General features: G+C 49.1%; 1 protein-coding gene across 1 annotated transcript in view; it reads left to right on the top strand.

Moving 5' to 3' along the window:
• Window positions 1-638: 638 nt before the first annotated feature.
• KDM7A (lysine demethylase 7A) overlaps window positions 639-18,701 on the top strand; it is a 112,925-nt gene continuing 94,862 nt past the window's right edge. The window contains exon 1 of the mRNA XM_068278258.1: window positions 639-794. Coding sequence (XP_068134359.1) covers window positions 694-794 — 101 coding nt within the window. The 5' untranslated portion in view covers window positions 639-693. The remainder of the gene's footprint in view (window positions 795-18,701) is intronic.

The following is an 18,701-nucleotide window of genomic DNA, read 5'->3' as shown; positions in this document are numbered from 1 at the left end:
GTTTTGCAGGAGTGATATTTCCGTGATTTCACGTGGAAAAATCACTGAACACTGTGGCGATTTTTCAGTGCGTTCGATTGCGTTTCAGTGCTATAGAAGCGCTAAACGTGATCGCCGGGAAATTGCCTGAAAATGGTGCAGGCGACGTGTTTGCGTTTCGCGTTTTTGGGTGATTTGCAGCAATTAACGCAAATCGCCCCAAGTAAGAATTGGCCCATAGACTTTTATTTCACTAGCTCTTTGAAAAGCGCTAGCGTTTGAGCGTTTTGCCGAAATCGCTGGCAAAACGCTCAAGTGTGAATGGACCCTAACCTAACTGATATAATAATCTCACTTGGATCTTTTTTTTCTTCCAGGTTTGACAGACTGCGGGCCCTTTAACTGGAGGTGTCAGCGGATTCGGCTATTTCCGGCTTTGTTCGGAACATTCCGAGGCGATCCCCTCTCGGCTATTGCTACTATTGCTAGGAGGCTGTCGGGCGGGGCACGCCCACTGCCGAGGCTGCAGCCAATAGGGAGGCAGGAGCTAGGGCAGAGCGTGTGTATATGTGCACGTTGGGCGAAGAAGGGGGGGAGAGCGGAGCGCCGGCGCATGCGCGGAGTGTGTCTGAGTAGACCGGCGCATGCGCAGTGCCTCCCTCCCCCGCTCCGTGCTGTGTGTGCGATGTCTGGGCTGGAGAGTGGATTTTAAAGATGGCCGGAGCGGCGCCCGTCTACTGTGTCTGCCGGCAGCCGTACGATGTGAGCCGGTTCATGATCGAGTGCGACATCTGCAAGGACTGGTTCCACAGCAGGTGAGGGGGTGCCGGCCGCGCGGACGGGGGTCGGGGGACCTGGTGGGACGCCAGGGACGGGCAGGATCATAACAATAAGGTGGTCTGGGCTAATGGAGTGAAGTCAGGCCCCCAACTACTGCCACCCACGTGACCCTCTGACATATTGGGGGTCACTGGACTCCCTGATAATAAATGATAGTCTTACTTCCTGTACTAAGGACTGCAACTATCAGGGGTCCCCCCACATAACTGACACCCCATAATAAGCACTGCACCCCCAAACTACCCACTTCTGGGGTGAAGTGCCCACCAGACTAATGGACTTGCCAAGCCTACCTGGTCATTACTGTCCCCCAAAAGTAGCTGTGTGCATGGGCAGCAAGGAGTTTGTATGTTCTCCCCGTGTCTGTGTGGGTTTCCTCCGGGCACTCCAGTTTCCTCCCACATCCCAAAAACATACAGATAAGTTAATTGGCTTCCCCCTAAAAAATTGGCCCCAGACTATGATACATGCACTACACATAGACCTATGACTATGGTAGGGACTCGATTGTGAGCCCCTCTGAGGGACAGTTAGTGACCAGACAATATACTCTGTACAGCGCTGCGTAATATGTCGGCGATATATAAATACTTAAATAACCCTGCCTCCCCAACTATTGCCATTCCCTATTCCCCTCCCCCCAGAACTAGTGGCATGCCCCCCTAACTTTCATTTTGACAGAGGTTGTTATTGCCCACCACAAAAGTGGTATATATATCTTGTGTGTCATAGCTCCCAACAGTCCCTCTTTGGGAGCCCTGTCCCTTTTTCCTCCTCATTTGTCCCTCTTTCAGGACTATGTCCCTCTCTCTATGTTAATAAAAAAAATAAAAAAAAAAATATATATATATATATATGTACCAGGATAGAAAGGACCAGTGTGATTTGAATTATAAAACATATTTTTCTAATGAAATCTTTATGGTATGTGTGATTAGGGGCATGGTGGGGGTGTGGCAGGGGCGTGGCTTAAGTGTCCCTCTTTCTCATCTCAACAAGTTGGGAGTTGTGTGTTTATAGTTTGTGTATATTGTGTGCAGTGTGTTTTTCTAGGACATGAACGTCAAACTCCGGCCCGTATGCCAAATCTGGCCCTCAGAGCCATTTAGTTTGGGCCCTCAAGTGGTTTCCCCACTTTGCATTAGGTTTGGCCCACTTAAGACCACCAGGGAAGCTATATTGGAGGTAAAGCACTAGAACACCATGGAAACCATATGGTGAGGTAGGGGGAAAGCACTAGACACCAGGGAACTGTATAGGTGAGTGAGGTTGGCACTAGACATTGCGGTTGGCCTGCGATTTGGTCCAAGTCTACGATTTCGGCCCACTTTGTATTTTGAGTTTGAGATACCTGTTCTAGGAGGTAGTTATTTCATCCGGAGCTGTCACTGTGGGGTTCAGCTTCTGTTATAGCAGATGACAAGCAAGGACTATAATGATTCTGCCCCCTAACACTTTGTCATAGTTACAGCCCTACAACTCCTGGCCATGTCTGAGTCAGGACTGCCCCCCCAAATCTGTCCTGTCCCAAGAAACTGATATTAGAGACTTACCTTAGCAGGCTGTCCCCAAAACATGTGATCACTTTATCCAAACTTTCTATATTCCCCCCCCCCCCCCATCTCCTTTTCAGAAATTTGACGGGAAAAATTAGCACCAAAACATTCTGTACCCTCAGTGACACCAGAGCCAGCTTGTCAGTAAATAGTGTAACTTGTCAGTAAAAGGAAACCTCATAGGGAACAGTTATCAAATCACAGGACCCTTTTACAGCGCAAAGAGTTGTGATTGGCTGAATGGTGTGGGCATAACATTACTAAAACCTATTGGAAACCTAGCAGTTCGAGAAGGTGCCATTCACCCAATCACATTAGCTTTTTCCGTTTCTTGCTGGGTCTCCTAAAGTAGACTAGTGCCAAATATTGTAGCTTGCCAGTAAATGGTGTAACTTGTCAGTAAGGCTGAAGGACCCAAAGCACCTAAGCTTGTCTCAGATCAGTACATAGTGGTTTGTACAGGGGAAATAGTTATGCGATCATAAATGCCAGACTAAACAGGTGGCTTCTCAGGTTTGACTGTCCAGGGTTGGAGCTGTCTTGACCAAGTTTGGCTAGGCATTCCAAATGGTAGGGGCAGCATGACAGCAAGCTTTGGCTCCAAAGCTTTTTAGTTGAACTCTGTGGTTGCTGAAGTTATTGGATCCTTTCGATCTGAGGTTGTGTGAGGTGTGAATCAGTTGCAACAAATACTTCAGGTATACGGGGGCCTAGGTCGTGTAGTTAAATAGTGTAACTTGTCAGTAAAAAAGTGCAGCGTGTCAGTAAAACGGTGTAAGCGCCTTGACACACCGGAGAGCGTTTTGCCGGTCGTTTTAAAACGCCTTTATTAAAATTGCAGTAAAACTTCCGAAACCTCTCGGTCAGGGCCCTAACTTGTACTCAGTAAGAAGTGAAACTTTTTAGTAAGTACTGTAGTTTGTCATTTAATACAGTCAGTAAAATGGTGCAACTTGTCAGTTATTTAATTCAGTGGCTTGCCAGTTAGTTAATTCTGTGGCTTGCCAGTTAGTTAATTCTGTGGCTTGCCAGTTAGTTAATTCTGTGGCTTGCCAGTAAGCAGTCTAACTTGTTAGTAAATACTGTACCTGGTGTAACTTCTCAGTAACGTATTGCTGCACCTGTCACCGGATCCGGTCATTTATTATTATTATTATACGCACGCCATGTGCTGCTGTCAGCATGGCGTCATTGTGTAAGAGGAGGAGGATGACGTCACTATTACGATGTGACGTTGTGTGAGCTGTTCCGGGACAATGGAGCTCCCCCTGCCTATTGTCTGGCGCTGTGAGGGGGTGAGATCGGCTCCGTGTCCCGATCCTCCGCACTCTGCGGCCGGGGCTCTCCTCCCCCCGGGCAGCTTTGTTGCCGCACGTCGGTCGGGGGGGGGGGGGAGAGGGAGGGGGCTGCTGCTGATTGCCAGGCCGGCGGCGAGGAGGACACAAAACAATCAGCGCTCGGCTGCCCCCAGCGGCCACCAGGTGGAACTGCAGCTGTGACAAGTCTTGTTTTCATGTTCAGTGACCTCAATTCCTGTCCTGCCCCGGCCTCTCGTGCAGAGGATAACCCCGCCCTCCTCCCACTGTTCTCTCCTTCTCATTCTACAGCCTCTTCTGCTAGCTCTTTATGTGCTGCCTGTTTGTCTTATTATTATTATTATTATTATTATTATTATTATTATTATTATTATTATTATTATTATTATTATTAAAATATATATATATATATATATATATATATATATATATATATATATATATATATATATATATATATATATATATATATATATATATATATATATATATATATATATATATATATATATATATATAATAATAATACTCCTACTATTGTTGTTAGTACTATTACTCCTCCTCATTTGTTTAGGCCTTGTTCACACTATACGTCCTGCTTTGCGCATTTCAGCAGCGCATATGGTGGGCAATCAGCAATAGCATCAGAAGTGCACAGACAGCAGTGCCATGCGCTGTCACACAGCTGTACGAATTTTTGGCAAAGCGCATCGCTGATCCCATTCACTGTAGTGAATGGGATCAGCGGCGCAACGCAGATATCGTGCGCACTTGCATTCCAAACGCGCGGCCATCTGCGTTGCCTAATGTGAACGAGGCCTTAGTGAACTCTTGACTCTTCGTGACCATGTGTACTTCTGTAGTCCAGATGTGTCTGTCAATCACAGCTTCTTCTAGTCGTTGTCATAGCTTCACAAATGCTATCTATCCATCTAAAGGTGGCCATACATGGTACAATTTTTTTTTTTTTTATTTATTTATTTTTTTTGATAATTTAGTTAGATTGAATATAAAGATTTTTCCAGCATGTCCGTTCAGATTTTTCTCAAAGGGATAAACGTTCAAATTTCTTGATCCAAAAAAAACAACAACTTTCATTCGATCATTTAGATCGAATAAATGGGAAAATTGAACGTTTTTATTGTTTCGTGTATGGGCACCATAAAGATGGCCTCACATACAGCAGATACAGTAAAAAATACAGGCAATGAAAAGTATGCTTCCAAGTCATTACTGAGCATGTGCAAACAGTCCAACGCAGCTAATAACGTGTATAACGCTCTGCATGCAGTACTTTTACTTAACGTGCAGCGTTAGACACCAACGCAACGTGTGCACTGTGAACAGGGCATTGATTTTTCATTGCAGTGAGTTATTCTGCGTTAAATGGTGTTTTAACGCGCGACTTTAACGTCCCACTGTGAACTTAGCCTGTTTGTAATGTCAAAAATCTGAGCAATGTACCACATATGTGTTCAGTTCTTCCCCAATTATGGGAAAAAAAAGTTGAAAACTCTGAGGTTGGTTTTTTTTGCGCATTTTGAGATTTTTAGTGCGTTTACATCTTTTTTTCCCACATATGCGTTTTTCATGCATTTTATGCGTTTGCGGTTCACATATACAATACACATATGCGTTTTGTATGCGTTTCTCAATGCATTATTATATTTTATGGAAATCACTAGGAAGACAACAGGAAGCGGAAATGTATCGCAAATTATTTTTTTTTTTTAACTCGTATAAATACACATACAAAGCGCATTACATTGCGTTCCCATTGACTTTCAAGTGTGGGTTTTTGAATACAATGCAACAAAACAAAGCGTTTTAAAAAACTCACGGATACAAAATGCATTTCATGCAGCCCATAGACTTCCGTTGGCGGCAAAAACGCAGTGTTTTCCGCAATGCTTGCGTTTCTGCTAAGTGTGCACGTAACCCAGAAAAAGTTGTGTGCTCCTCTGGATTACGAAGTTGTCAATTTACCACACACCGCACAGACTTGCAAAGATGTGATCAGTTTTCCACCACTGCTGATTGACAAAAATTAAATGAAATACGATCATTATTTTCATCCAACTTTTTTTTTTTCTGTACAAACTATTGTTTTTATGAAATTGCTGTAAAATCGTGTGTGTGTGTGTGTGAGAAGTGTGTGTGTGAGAAGTGTGTGTGTGAGAAGTGTGTGTGTGTGTGAGAAGTGTGTGTGTGTGTGTGTGTGGGAGAAGTGTGTGTGTGGGAGAAGTGTGTGTGTGGGAGAAGTGTGTGTGTGTGTGTGTGTGTGTGTGTGGGAGAAGTGTGTGTGTGTGTGGGAGAAGTGTGTGTGTGTGTGGGAGAAGTGTGTGTGTGTGTGGGAGAAGTGTGTGTGTGTGTGGGAGAAGTGTGTGTGTGTGTGGGAGAAGTGTGTGTGTGTGTGTGTGGGAGAAGTGTGTGTGTGTGTGTGTGTGTGTGTGTGGGAGAAGTGTGTGTGTGTGTGGGAGAAGTGTGTGTGTGTGTGTGTGTGTGTGTGAGAAGTGTGTGGGAGAAGTGTGTGTGTGTGTGTGTGTGGGAGAAGTGTGTGTGTGTGTGTGTGTGGGAGAAGTGTGTGTGTGTGTGTGTGGGAGAAGTGTGTGTGTGTGTGTGTGTGGGAGAAGTGTGTGTGTGTGTGTGTGTGTGTGGGAGAAGTGTGTGTGTGTGTGTGTGTGTGTGGGAGAAGTGTGTGTGTGTGTGTGTGTGTGTGGGAGAAGTGTGTGTGTGTGTGTGTGTGTGTGGGAGAAGTGTGTGTGTGTGTGTGGGAGAAGTGTGTGTGTGTGTGGGAGAAGTGTGTGTGTGTGTGTGTGTGAGAAGTGTGTGTGTGTGTGTGTGGGAGAAGTGTGTGTGTGTGTGTGTGTGTGGGAGAAGTGTGTGTGTGTGTGTGTGTGGGAGAAGTGTGTGTGTGTGTGTGTGGGAGAAGTGTGTGTGTGGGAGAAGTGTGTGTGTGTGTGTGTGGGAGAAGTGTGTGTGTGTGTGTGTGTGGGAGAAGTGTGTGTGTGTGTGTGTGGGAGAAGTGTGTGTGTGTGTGTGTGTGTGGGAGAAGTGTGTGTGTGTGTGTGTGGGAGAAGTGTGTGTGTGTGTGTGGGAGAAGTGTGTGTGTGTGTGTGGGAGAAGTGTGTGTGTGTGTGTGGGAGAAGTGTGTGTGTGTGTGTGTGTGGGAGAAGTGTGTGTGTGTGTGGGAGAAGTGTGTGTGTGTGTGTGTGTGTGTGGGAGAAGTGTGTGTGTGTGTGTGTGTGTGTGTGTGGGAGAAGTGTGTGTGTGGGAGAAGTGTGTGTGGGAGAAGTGTGTGTGTGTGTGGGAGAAGTGTGTGTGTGTGTGGGAGAAGTGTGTGTGTGTGTGGGAGAAGTGTGTGTGTGTGTGTGTGGGAGAAGTGTGTGTGTGTGTGTGTGGGAGAAGTGTGTGTGTGTGTGTGTGGGAGAAGTGTGTGTGTGTGTGTGGGAGAAGTGTGTGTGTGTGTGTGGGAGAAGTGTGTGTGTGTGTGTGGGAGAAGTGTGTGTGTGTGTGGGAGAAGTGTGTGTGTGTGGGAGAAGTGTGTGTGTGTGGGAGAAGTGTGTGTGTGTGGGAGAAGTGTGTGTGTGTGGGAGAAGTGTGTGTGTGTGGGAGAAGTGTGTGTGTGTGGGAGAAGTGTGTGTGTGGGAGAAGTGTGTGTGTGGGAGAAGTGTGTGTGTGGGAGAAGTGTGTGTGTGTGGGAGAAGTGTGTGTGTGTGGGAGAAGTGTGTGTGTGTGGGAGAAGTGTGTGTGTGTGGGAGAAGTGTGTGTGTGTGGGAGAGTGTGTGTGTGTGGGAGAAGTGTGTGTGTGTGGAGTGAAGTGTGTGTGTGGGAGAAGTGTGTGTGTGTGTGGGAGAAGTGTGTGTGTGTGTGGGAGAAGTGTGTGTGTGGGAGAAGTGTGTGGGAGAGTGTGTGTGTGTGGGAGAGTGTGTGTGTGTGGGAGAAGTGTGTGTGTGTGGGAGAAGTGTGTGTGTGGGAGAAGTGTGTGTGTGGGGAAGTGTGTGTGTGGGAGAAGTGTGTGTGTGTGGGAGAAGTGTGTGTGTGTGGGAGAAGTGTGTGTGTGTGTGGGAGAAGTGTGTGTGTGTGGGAGAAGTGTGTGTGTGTGGGAGAAGTGTGTGTGTGTGGGAGAAGTGTGTGTGTGTGGGAGAAGTGTGTGTGTGTGGGAGAAGTGTGTGTGTGTGGGAGAAGTGTGTGTGTGTGTGGGAGAAGTGTGTGTGTGTGGGAGAAGTGTGTGTGTGTGGGAGAAGTGTGTGTGTGTGTGTGTGGGAGAAGTGTGTGTGTGTGGGAGAAGTGTGTGTGTGGGAGAAGTGTGTGTGTGTGTGTGGGAGAAGTGTGTGTGTGTGGGAGAAGTGTGTGTGTGTGTGGGAGAAGTGTGTGTGGGAGAAGTGTGTGTGTGTGTGGGAGAAGTGTGTGTGTGTGTGTGTGGGAGAAGTGTGTGTGTGTGTGGGAGAAGTGTGTGTGTGTGTGGGAGAAGTGTGTGTGTGTGTGGGAGAAGTGTGTGTGTGTGTGTGGGAGAAGTGTGTGTGTGTGTGGGAGAAGTGTGTGTGTGTGTGTGGAGAAGTGTGTGTGTGTGTGGGAGAAGTGTGTGTGTGTGGGAGAAGTGTGTGTGTGTGTGTGTGTGTGTGGGAGAAGTGTGTGTGTGTGTGTGTGTCAATCTTTAGCCTCTGCTGTCGTCTTCTTCTTTTGCCCTCAATTTTTCCAAGCATTAAGAATTTCTGCAGAGAGTATGGTCTATTATTGCTATTGTATTATTAAAGGTTTATATTTTATGGAGGTCCTGAAACTCAGAGGTATTCTTCAGGGAACAGTAATCCCATGTATACTGGCCAGTCAATCTCCTCTCTCTCCTGGGACCATACGAGTGAATTTGCCGCCGGGAGGCTTGGGCGCAGGATACAGCCGATATATGGCTTACCCTGCACAAGTCCTGGCTGCATTCATTACTATTCCCCCTCCAGGTCCTTGTGGATGATAGAGAATGATGTAATGTGGTTTCCAGTTGTTGGTGGCGGCCGAATTACAGTATTTTAAAAGTAACCAGTTCCGTCTTCTGACGGCGTAGTAGTTACACTCTGTGCGCAGCTATAGCTGTAATTCCTAATACAGCCTATGGTGGCGCCGGCTGCACCCAAATCTCATGCGCTCTAATCAACTTGTTCGATCCTGGGAGGCTTATTGCTGTCTGACTTCAGGTTGCACCTTTTCTGCGCACGGTTTTCAGCTCTGCAGTCGGAGGGATTGTTGCTGCGGACGCATGCAGTTTTGTGCCAATGGTTCCTATTAATCTTGAATCCATTCACCTGTCCGCTGGCCTCCCGTCCAGAAAAAATGGTAGCCTGATCCATGCGAACGCAAAAGCCGAAAACCCTTGTTGCGGCATCCTTAACCTCCCTGACTGTATTGACAGATATAAACGTCAATACAAAATATACTGTGAACAGCATTGACATGCATACATATCGATACTCTCCTGCACTGTATACTAGACCCTTGCTTGACCCGTTTTGGCAGGCTACAGGAAAAAAATTATGAAAATTAATTAGTTCACTTTGTACACAGAAATCCTGAGGCAATTGAACGCCAGGGAGGTGAAAGGACACCGAAAGGGGTATGGAGGCTGCCATGTTTATTTCCTTTGAAACCATGCACATTTCCTTGCTGTCCTGCTGATCCTCTGCCTCTAAGGCCCCATTTACACTAGAGCGTTTTGCTGGCGATTTCGGCAAAATGCTCAAGCGCTAGTGCTTTTTAAAGCGTTTGTGCAATGAAACCCTCTGGGCCCGTTCTTACTTAGGCGATACAAACCAGCAAACGCGTAGCCTGCACCATTTTCAGGCTATTTCCTGGCGATTGCGTTTCAGTGCTATAGAAGTGATAAACGTGATCGTGGGAAAATCGCTGCAGTGTCCAGTCGCCAGCGTTTTGTGCCTTTAGGTGTGAATGGGGCCTAAAGGCAACTTGGCGGCAGATCAACCATCCAACTCCGTTTAGAATTGAATCGGATGAAAATCTGTGCACCCCTGATTGACGATGCAACCAATTTCAGGCCGAAATTGGTTGCATTAATTGGTCGGACATGCTGCAAGATGTCGAGCCGTCGTGGACAGTCCGGTGCGCGGTGGTAATGACGAGCGATATCAGGATGAGCGACAAAAACCCAGACACTGTCCCCCTAATGGTCAGTGTGCTTTCCCCTCCCCCCCCCCCCTTCCCCCCCCCCCCCCCCCCCCCGGTGCCTAGTACACTGTATTACCTGTCCGGGACTGCCGCTGGCTCCGAGCGATGTCCTCCGTCCATACACAGGCCCCACGGACGGCCGCGGACCATTGGTGGATGCAGACAGGTAATGTATAGTACGTTGGGGGAGGAAGGGGACAGCAAGGCGGGGGGATGCGGCATCATAAGGCCGATTCCATATCGATTTCAGCATAAAATTGATTGGGAACTGGTGTTTGGGCAGGCGACAGATCTCCGATCAGAGAGAGATCTGTCTCATAATCGATCTGCCCATACATCATCTGATGTATGGGCACCTTAATAATTTTAGCCATAGACCCTGAACAAGCATGCAGCAGATCAGGTGCTCTGACTGAAGTGACTGGAATAGCTGCATGCTTGTTTCTGGTGTTATTCAGACACTACTGCAGCCAGAGAGTTCACCAGAACTGCCAGGCAACTGGCATTGTATAACAGTTAATAAATATGGCAGCCTCCATAGTCTTCTCACTTCAGATTGAATTTTTAAAGGATACATTTTGAAGCTCAATTCAGTGCTTTACGTGTGTGTGTGGGGGGGGGGGGGGGGGGGGGTCGGGGGTGAGGGGGAGAGGTGGTTTTTTTTTTTTTTTTTGTATTTTTTTTTAGCAGCAATATTCTAATGCATTTAAGGCAGCAGAAACCTGTTTTGGACATGTGACTTGTAAATGGGGACAGTTTTAACTCGGCACGTCCCTCCCGGCAATCTCCTGTAAAACTATGCAGAAAACCCAGAATGCATTGGGAGTGTAGGCGGAGCAATGTTACTATCGTTCGTTACTTGTGACTTTTCTCCTGACCATAAAAATAAATTCCATATTATTTCTGCCGTTCTAATTGTTGATATGTTAGAGGGAGCCGGCTGTGCATTCTAGCAGTGTAATTACATTTGTGACTAAACGGGTGATAAATCTGACTTGTGTATTTACCTGAAGCAAGAAACTGATCTAACAGGAAGTGCCTGGCTGGCCTAGGACTGCTGCCTGTCTTATTATTCAGTCATTTCTCATCAGCATGGGAGGATTCCACCAGCTTCTGCTCAGTAAACTATAATCTCTTTATAGTAAACTCTAAGGGACCAGGAAAAGTGATTTACTATATCGGAAATTGTCATACAGTATACTACGGTACTGTATCTTAATTCAGTCAATAATTAGGAGTCGTTTTTATTTTCAATGCTTCAGTAAGTGAGCACAGTGTGTAAGCTAGATCAAAATGCACAGTTCTCAATATGCAGAGATTTGCATGCAATAATAATGCAACAGCTTACACATGAAGCATAGATCTCACTAGTTAAAGGGATACTGTAGGGGGGTCGGGGGAAAATGAGTTGAACTTACCCGGGACTTCTAATGGTCCCCCACAGACATCCTGTGCCTGCGCAGCCACTCACTGATGCTCTGCCCCCGCCTCCAGTTCACTTCTGGAATTTCAGACTTTAAAGTCTGAAAACCACTGAGCCTGCGTTGCCGTGTCCTCGATCCCACTGATGTCAACAGGAGCATACTGCGAAGGCCCAGTATGGTCTGTGCCTGCTGGTGACATCAGCGGGATCGAGGATATGGCAACGCAGGCGCAGTGGTTTTCAGACTTTAAAGTCTGAAATTCCAGAAGTGAACCGGAGGCGGGGCCGGAGCATCGGTGAGTGGCTGCGCGGGCACAGAATGTCTGCGGGGGACCATTAGACGCCCCGGGTAACTACAACTCATTTACCCCCGACAGCTGTGTGATGTCACAATGCAGTGCTGCCAGGGCCGGTTCTAGATTAGCTTAGACTTGACCGGCCCTGACTGCTGCTAAGAAGCGCATTAGGGCCTTCTTCACATTATAAATCACTTGTGAGCACTTCTTTTTAAATCTTTTCCTGCGTCTTTAGAGCGATTTGCGTTTGGCGACAAGCGCTTTTTGACCTGGAATTGAATCTCTTTAACCCTCCTGGAGGTATGAAAAATTCCGCCAGGAGGCAGCGCAGCAGTTTTTTTATTTTTTTTAAGTCATGTAGCGAGCCCAGGGCTCGCTACATGATAGCCTTTGGCGATCTCCGATCAGGAAATGCCGTTCAAAGAACGGGATTTCCTGGAGGGCTTCCCCCGTCGCCATGGCGACGGGGCGGGATGATGTCAGCGACGTCTTGACGTCATTGGGAGTCCCGATCCACCCCCTCGGCGCTGCCTGGCACTGATTGGCCAGGCAGCGCATGGGGGGGGGGGGCGGATGCGGGGCGGCGGCAATCGGTGTGCTGGTGCAGCTAGCAAAGTAAAAAAAAAAAATTAGGAAAATTGGCCGAGCAGGGCCTGAGAAAACCTCCTACGCGGCGCCAGGAAAGTTAATGGTCTGTTTTTTGTTTTTTTTTGTTTTACACAAATAATGTATCAACCGATCAGTAATGTAAATGTACATATATCAAAAGAAAGAGCAGTGAATTTTATGTTGGGGTTTGCAGGTGGTCAGTATGGGATCGCTGTATGTCAACACAATCCCTGGACTTGCTACACGAAGTATAGCTAAAAGACTAATAGGGGCTTACACCTCTCCCTCCTGCAGCTGTGCACCTATCCTTACATGCTTACCTCTCCTCCTGCCTGCAGCTATGCACCTATCCATACAGGCTTACACCTCTCCCTCCTGCAGCTGTGCACCTATCCATACAGGCTTACACCTCTCCTGCCTGCAGCTGTGCACCTATCACTACATGCTTACACCTCTCCCTCCTGCAGCTGTGCACCTCTCCATACAGGCTTACACCTCTCCCTCCTGCAGCTGTGCACCTATCCCTACATGCTTACCTCTCCTCCTGCCTGCAGCTATGCACCTATCCATACAGGCTTACACCTCTCCCTCCTGCAGCTGTGCACCTATCCATACAGGCTTACACCTCTCCCTCCTGCAGCTGTGCACCTATCCATACATGCTTACCTCTCCTCCTGCCTGCAGCTATGCACCTATCCATACAGGCTTACACCTCTCCCTCCTGCAGCTGTGCACCTATCCATACAGGCTTACACCTCTCCCTCCTGCAGCTGTGCACCTATCCATACAGGCTTACCTCTCCAGCCTGCAGCTATGCACCTATCCATACAGGCTTACACCTCTCCCTCCTGCAGCTGTGCACCTATCCATACAGGCTTACACCTCTCCTGCCTGCAGCTGTGCGCCGATCCATACAGGCTTACACCTCTCCTGCCTGCAGCTGTGCGCCTAGCCATACAGGCTTACACCTCTCCCTCCTGCAGCTGTGCACCTATCCATACAGGCTTACCTCTCCTGCCTGCATCTGTGCACCTATCCATACAGGCTTACACCTCTCCCTCCTGCAGCTGTGCACCTATCCATACAGGCTTACACCTCTCCCTCCTGCAGCTGTGCACCTATCCATACAGGCTTACCTCTCCAGCCTGCAGCTGTGCACCTATCCATACAGGCTTACACCTCTCCTGCCTGCAGCTGTGCACCTATCCATACAGGCTTACCTCTCCAGCCTGCAGCTATGCACCTCTCCATACAGGCTTACACCTCTCCCTCCTGCAGCTGTGCACCTCTCCATACAGGCTTGCACCTCTCCCTCCTGCAGCTGTGCACCTATCCATACAGGCTTGCACCTCTCCCTCCTGCAGCTGTGCACCTATCCATACAGGCTTACACCTCTCCCTCCTGCAGCTGTGCACCTATCCATACAGGCTTACCTCTCCAGCTTGCAGCTATGCACCTATCCATACAGGCTTACACCTCTCCCTCCTGCAGCTGTGCACCTATCCATACAGGCTTACACCTCTCCCTCCTGCAGCTGTGCACCTCTCCATACAGGCTTACACCTCTCCCTCCTGCAGCTGTGCACCTATCCATACAGGCTTACACCTCTCCCTCCTGCAGCTGTGCACCTATCCATACAGGCTTACCTCTCCAGCCTGCAGCTGTGCACCTATCCATACAGGCTTACACCTCTCCTGCCTGCAGCTGTGCACCTATCCATACAGGCTTACCTCTCCAGCCTGCAGCTATGCACCTCTCCATACAGGCTTACACCTCTCCCTCCTGCAGCTGTGCACCTCTCCATACAGGCTTGCACCTCTCCCTCCTGCAGCTGTGCACCTATCCATACAGGCTTGCACCTCTCCCTCCTGCAGCTGTGCACCTATCCATACAGGCTTACACCTCTCCCTCCTGCAGCTGTGCACCTATCCATACAGGCTTACCTCTCCAGCTTGCAGCTATGCACCTATCCATACAGGCTTACACCTCTCCCTCCTGCAGCTGTGCACCTATCCATACAGGCTTACACCTCTCCCTCCTGCAGCTGTGCACCTCTCCATACAGGCTTACACCTCTCCTGCCTGCAGCTGTGCACCTATCCATACAGGCTTACACCTCTCCTGCCTGCAGCTGTGCACCTATCCATACAGGCTTACACCTCTCCTGCCTGCAGCTGTGCACCTATCCATACAGGCTTACACCTCTCCCTCCTGCAGCTGTGCACCTATCCATACAGGCTTACCTCTCCTGCCTGCAGCTGTGCACCTCTCCATACAGGCTTACACCTTTCCCTCCTGCAGCTGTGCACCTCTCCATACAGGCTTACACCTCTCCCTCCTGCAGCTGTGCACCTATCCATACAGGCTTACACCTCTCCCTCCTGCAGCTGTGCACCTATCCATACAGGCTTACACCTCTCCCTACTGCAGCTGTGCACCTCTCCATACAGGCTTACACCTCTCCTGCCTGCAGCTGTGCACCTCTCCATACAGGTTTACACCTCTCCTGCCTGCAGCTGTGCGCCTATCCAGACAGGCTTACACCTCTCCCCCCTGCAGCTGTGCACCTATCCATACAGGCTTACACCTCTCCTACCGGCAGCTGTGCACCTATCCATACAGGCTTACACCTCTCCTACCGGCAGCTGTGCACCTATCCATACAGGCTTACACCTCTCCTACCGGCAGCTGTGCACCTATCCATACAGGCTTACACCTCTCCTACCGGCAGCTGTGCACCTATCCATACAGGCTTACACCTGTCCTGCCTGCAGCTGTGCACCTATCCATACAGGCTTACACCTGTCCTGCCTGCAGCTGTGCACCTATCCATACAGGCTTACACCTGTCCTCCCAGCAGCTGTGCACCTATCCATACAGGCTTACACCTCTCCTGCCTGCAGCTGTGCACCTATCCATACAGGCTTACACCTCTCCTGCCTGCAGCTGTGCACCTATCCATACAGGCTTACACCTCTCCTGCCTGCAGCTGTGCACCTATCCATACAGGCTTACACCTCTCCCTCCTGCAGCTGTGCACCTATCCATACAGGCTTACACCTCTCCCCCCTGCAGCTGTGCACCTATCCCTACAGACTTACACATCTCCCTCCTGCAGCTGTGCACCTATCCATACAGGCTTACAGCTCTCCTCCCTGCAGCTGTGCACCTATCCTCCCTGCAGCTGTGCACCTATCCATACAGGCTTACACCTCTCCTACCTGCAGCTGTGCACCTATCCATACAGGCTTACACCTCTCCTGCCTGCAGCTGTGTACCTATCTATACAGGCTTACACCTCTCCCTCCTGCAGCTGTGCACCTATCCATACAGGCTTACACCTCTCCCTCCTGCAGCTGTGCACCTATCCATACAGGCTTACACCTCTCCCTCCTGCAGCTGTGCACCTATCCATACAGGCTTACACCTCTCCCGCCTGCAGCTGTGCATCTATCCATACAGGCTTACACCTCTCCTGCCTGCAGCTGTGCACCTATCCATACAGGCTTACTCCTCTCCAACCTGCAGCTGTGCGCCTATCCATACAGGCTTACACCCCTCCTCCCTGCTGCTGTGCACCTATCCATACAGGCTTACACCTCTCCCGCCTGCAGCTGTGCACCTATCCATACAGGCTTACTCCTCTCCAACCTGCAGCTGTGCGCCTATCCATACAGGCTTACACCCCTCCTCCCTGCTGCTGTGCACCTATCCATACAGGCTTACACCTCTCCCGCCTGCAGCTGTGCACCTATCCATACAGGCTTACTCCTCTCCAACCTGCAGCTGTGCACCTATCCATACAGGCTTACACCCCTCTTCCCTGCTGCTGTGCACCTATCCATACAGGCTTACACCTCTCCCGCCTGCAGCTGTGCACCTATCCATACAGGCTTACACCTCTCCCTCCTGCAGCTGTGCACCTATCCATACAGGCTTACACCTCTCCTACCTGCAGCTGTGCATCTATCCATACAGGCTTACACCTCTCCCTCCTGCAGCTTTGCACCTATCCATACAGGATTACACCTCTCCCGCCTGCAGCTGTGCAACTATCCATACAGGCTTACCTCTCCAGCCTGCAGCTGTGCACCTCTCCATACAGGCTTACACCTCTCCTGCCTGCAGCTGTGCACCTATCCATCTACTACCCAGAAAGGCCCATCATCCAGCGGGAGTAATTACTTGTACCTAGCTGGAGCCCTTGTTACTCCCATTTGAACATTTGTAATAAGCTTAAAGTTCAAACGTTTAATCTGTGGTATGTTTCCTACAAATGTTTTTAATAAAGGTGGGATTTTGCTATAAATTGTCCGGGGCAGGGAGATTGCTGGGATGGATGTGGGGACGGTGAGGGTGTCTCTGAGTAACCAGGCTGACTGGAGAGAGCAATTTAGGTCAGCACTCCCATCCCCCGCACCTTATGTTCCTAAAGGCAGAAGAGAAACGCACGCTGTACATACCGCCATACATGAATACTGCGCCAGATGGGAGCTCATCAATTATTAGCGGATCGTGCAACCCGGGCCTCTAGTGCGCTGTGCCATGCCTGCTTCTCTGATCCATTCAGGTGCCCATACATCAGACAGATCACTCTGATCAGCGAGAGATCTGTCAGCTGCCCACACACTGCAGGCCGATCCCTGGTCAGTTGCATGCTGAAGTCGATCCAGAAGTGGCCTTGTGGTGCCTCATCTGCCACCCGCTGGGCAGATGCTGTACCCCCAATGTCCAGTACATGCTATACATTACCTGTGTGTGGCCACCGCAGGCCTCCGTCCATACGCTCGCCTCACCACATGGCTCCCGGCGTACACATGGGGAGCTCGTGTAGTCTGAGGAGCCGGCAACCAGCGGTGGACGAGGACAGGTAATGTATAGGGCACCGGTGGGGGGCACATTGACCATTGGGGGGATGGGATAGGCGGTATTGTCACGTTCACCACTCATCCTGATTTCACTCACCGCTAGTCGCGTACCCGACCGACTACGACAGCCTGACATCTTGCAGCATGTCCGACCGATTTAATTTCGGCCCGTCGAATTGGGCATGCACTTGACGGCACCAATTTTCATCCAATTAGATTATATGAAGCGAATCGCATGGTCGATCGGCCACCAAGTCGCCTGATGTATGGCCACCTTTACACATTGATCTTTTTTTATTTTTTTATCAGTTCACCGATCAGCCATGGGGAGACCATTATTTGCTTTCGTTCAAATCACACCGTGGTGCCGTTTCCATCGATGCTGGATATTGTGCCCCCGTTCCAGAAAAGCGTTTATCAATCAGATTACTCTGCCCCCCTCTCTACAGGCACAGTGCAGCGTAGAAAGATTTTTGGAAAGATTGTTGGCTGGTCCTTATTTTCCGATGATGTGCGAGCTTTGGTACAGCTCACAGAATCTGACATCTAATCATTTATCTGCAATGTATGGACGGCTTTGGTGTGGAGTGAGCAACCTTCTCAAGGCCGTACACTATGGAGGTCTAGTAGACATTCTATTTGATGTGATTAGGGCCTGATTTGGCTAATCGCTGTTGATCACGTGTGGAGGAGAGGGACAGAAGATGTAAACTGCAGAAATGAACGGTTTTGCCAACGGTTTACTGAGGATGGTTGATTTTTCACCAAAAGATGGAAGGCGATTGCAAACGTCTACTGAGGACAGTGCATCTTTCCAAATTTGAGTTGGTGTGAAGCACTTGAGAATTCAAAAAAACATTGAGGAGTGTCAGTCACTACTTCAGTTATCAGAAGTACTTTAGTATTGTACTACAGGCAGTGGCAGATGCGGTCTACAAATTTGTGTACATCGACGTTTGGTCCCATGGGAGTGCCAGTGACTCTGAAAGTTTTCAAAACTCTGGACTGTACTATCTTGTGGAGGAGCTTAAAAGGATACTTTAAGCCAGGGTAAAAAAAAAATCAGTTTTACTTACCTGGGGCTTCTACCAGCCTCCTGCAGCCATCCTGTGCTCTTGTAGTCGCCGATCCTCCAGTCCCCTGCAGCCAGCTAGTTTCGTTTTCGCCGACAGGCCCGGCCATGCGTAGCCTTCTTTGCATTCCGGTCCGCAATAGCGTACTTGGCCGGACGCTATTGAGGACAGGAACGCAAAGAAGGCTGCACGTGACCAGCCCTGCGCATGCACAGTAAGCCTGTCGGTGAAAACAAAACTAGCTGGCGGCGGGGGACAGGAGGATCTGTGAGTGACTGCGAAGGCACGAGACTGCTGCAGGGGGCTGGTAGAAGCCCCAGGTAAGTAAAACTGATTTTTATTTTTTTTACCCTGGCTTAAAGTGAACCTCCGGACGAAAAATCTACTCAGCAGAACTGAAAAGGCTTGGTGTTTCTTTAACAGTTTCACAGCATCAGAACTTTGTTTTTCTTACCAAAGCATCATTTTTAGCTGCATTTTTAGCTAAGTTCCACCCATCAAAGAAAAAAGCCCGGGCTTTCTTTTCCCTGATGCTGTGCAAAGCATGATGGGATTTCCTATGTTG

This window comes from Hyperolius riggenbachi, chromosome 3 (genome assembly GCF_040937935.1).
Source record: "Hyperolius riggenbachi isolate aHypRig1 chromosome 3, aHypRig1.pri, whole genome shotgun sequence".
NCBI classification, from domain to species: Eukaryota; Metazoa; Chordata; class Amphibia; order Anura; family Hyperoliidae; genus Hyperolius; species Hyperolius riggenbachi.
This window is presented reverse-complemented; position numbering and strand designations above follow the sequence as displayed.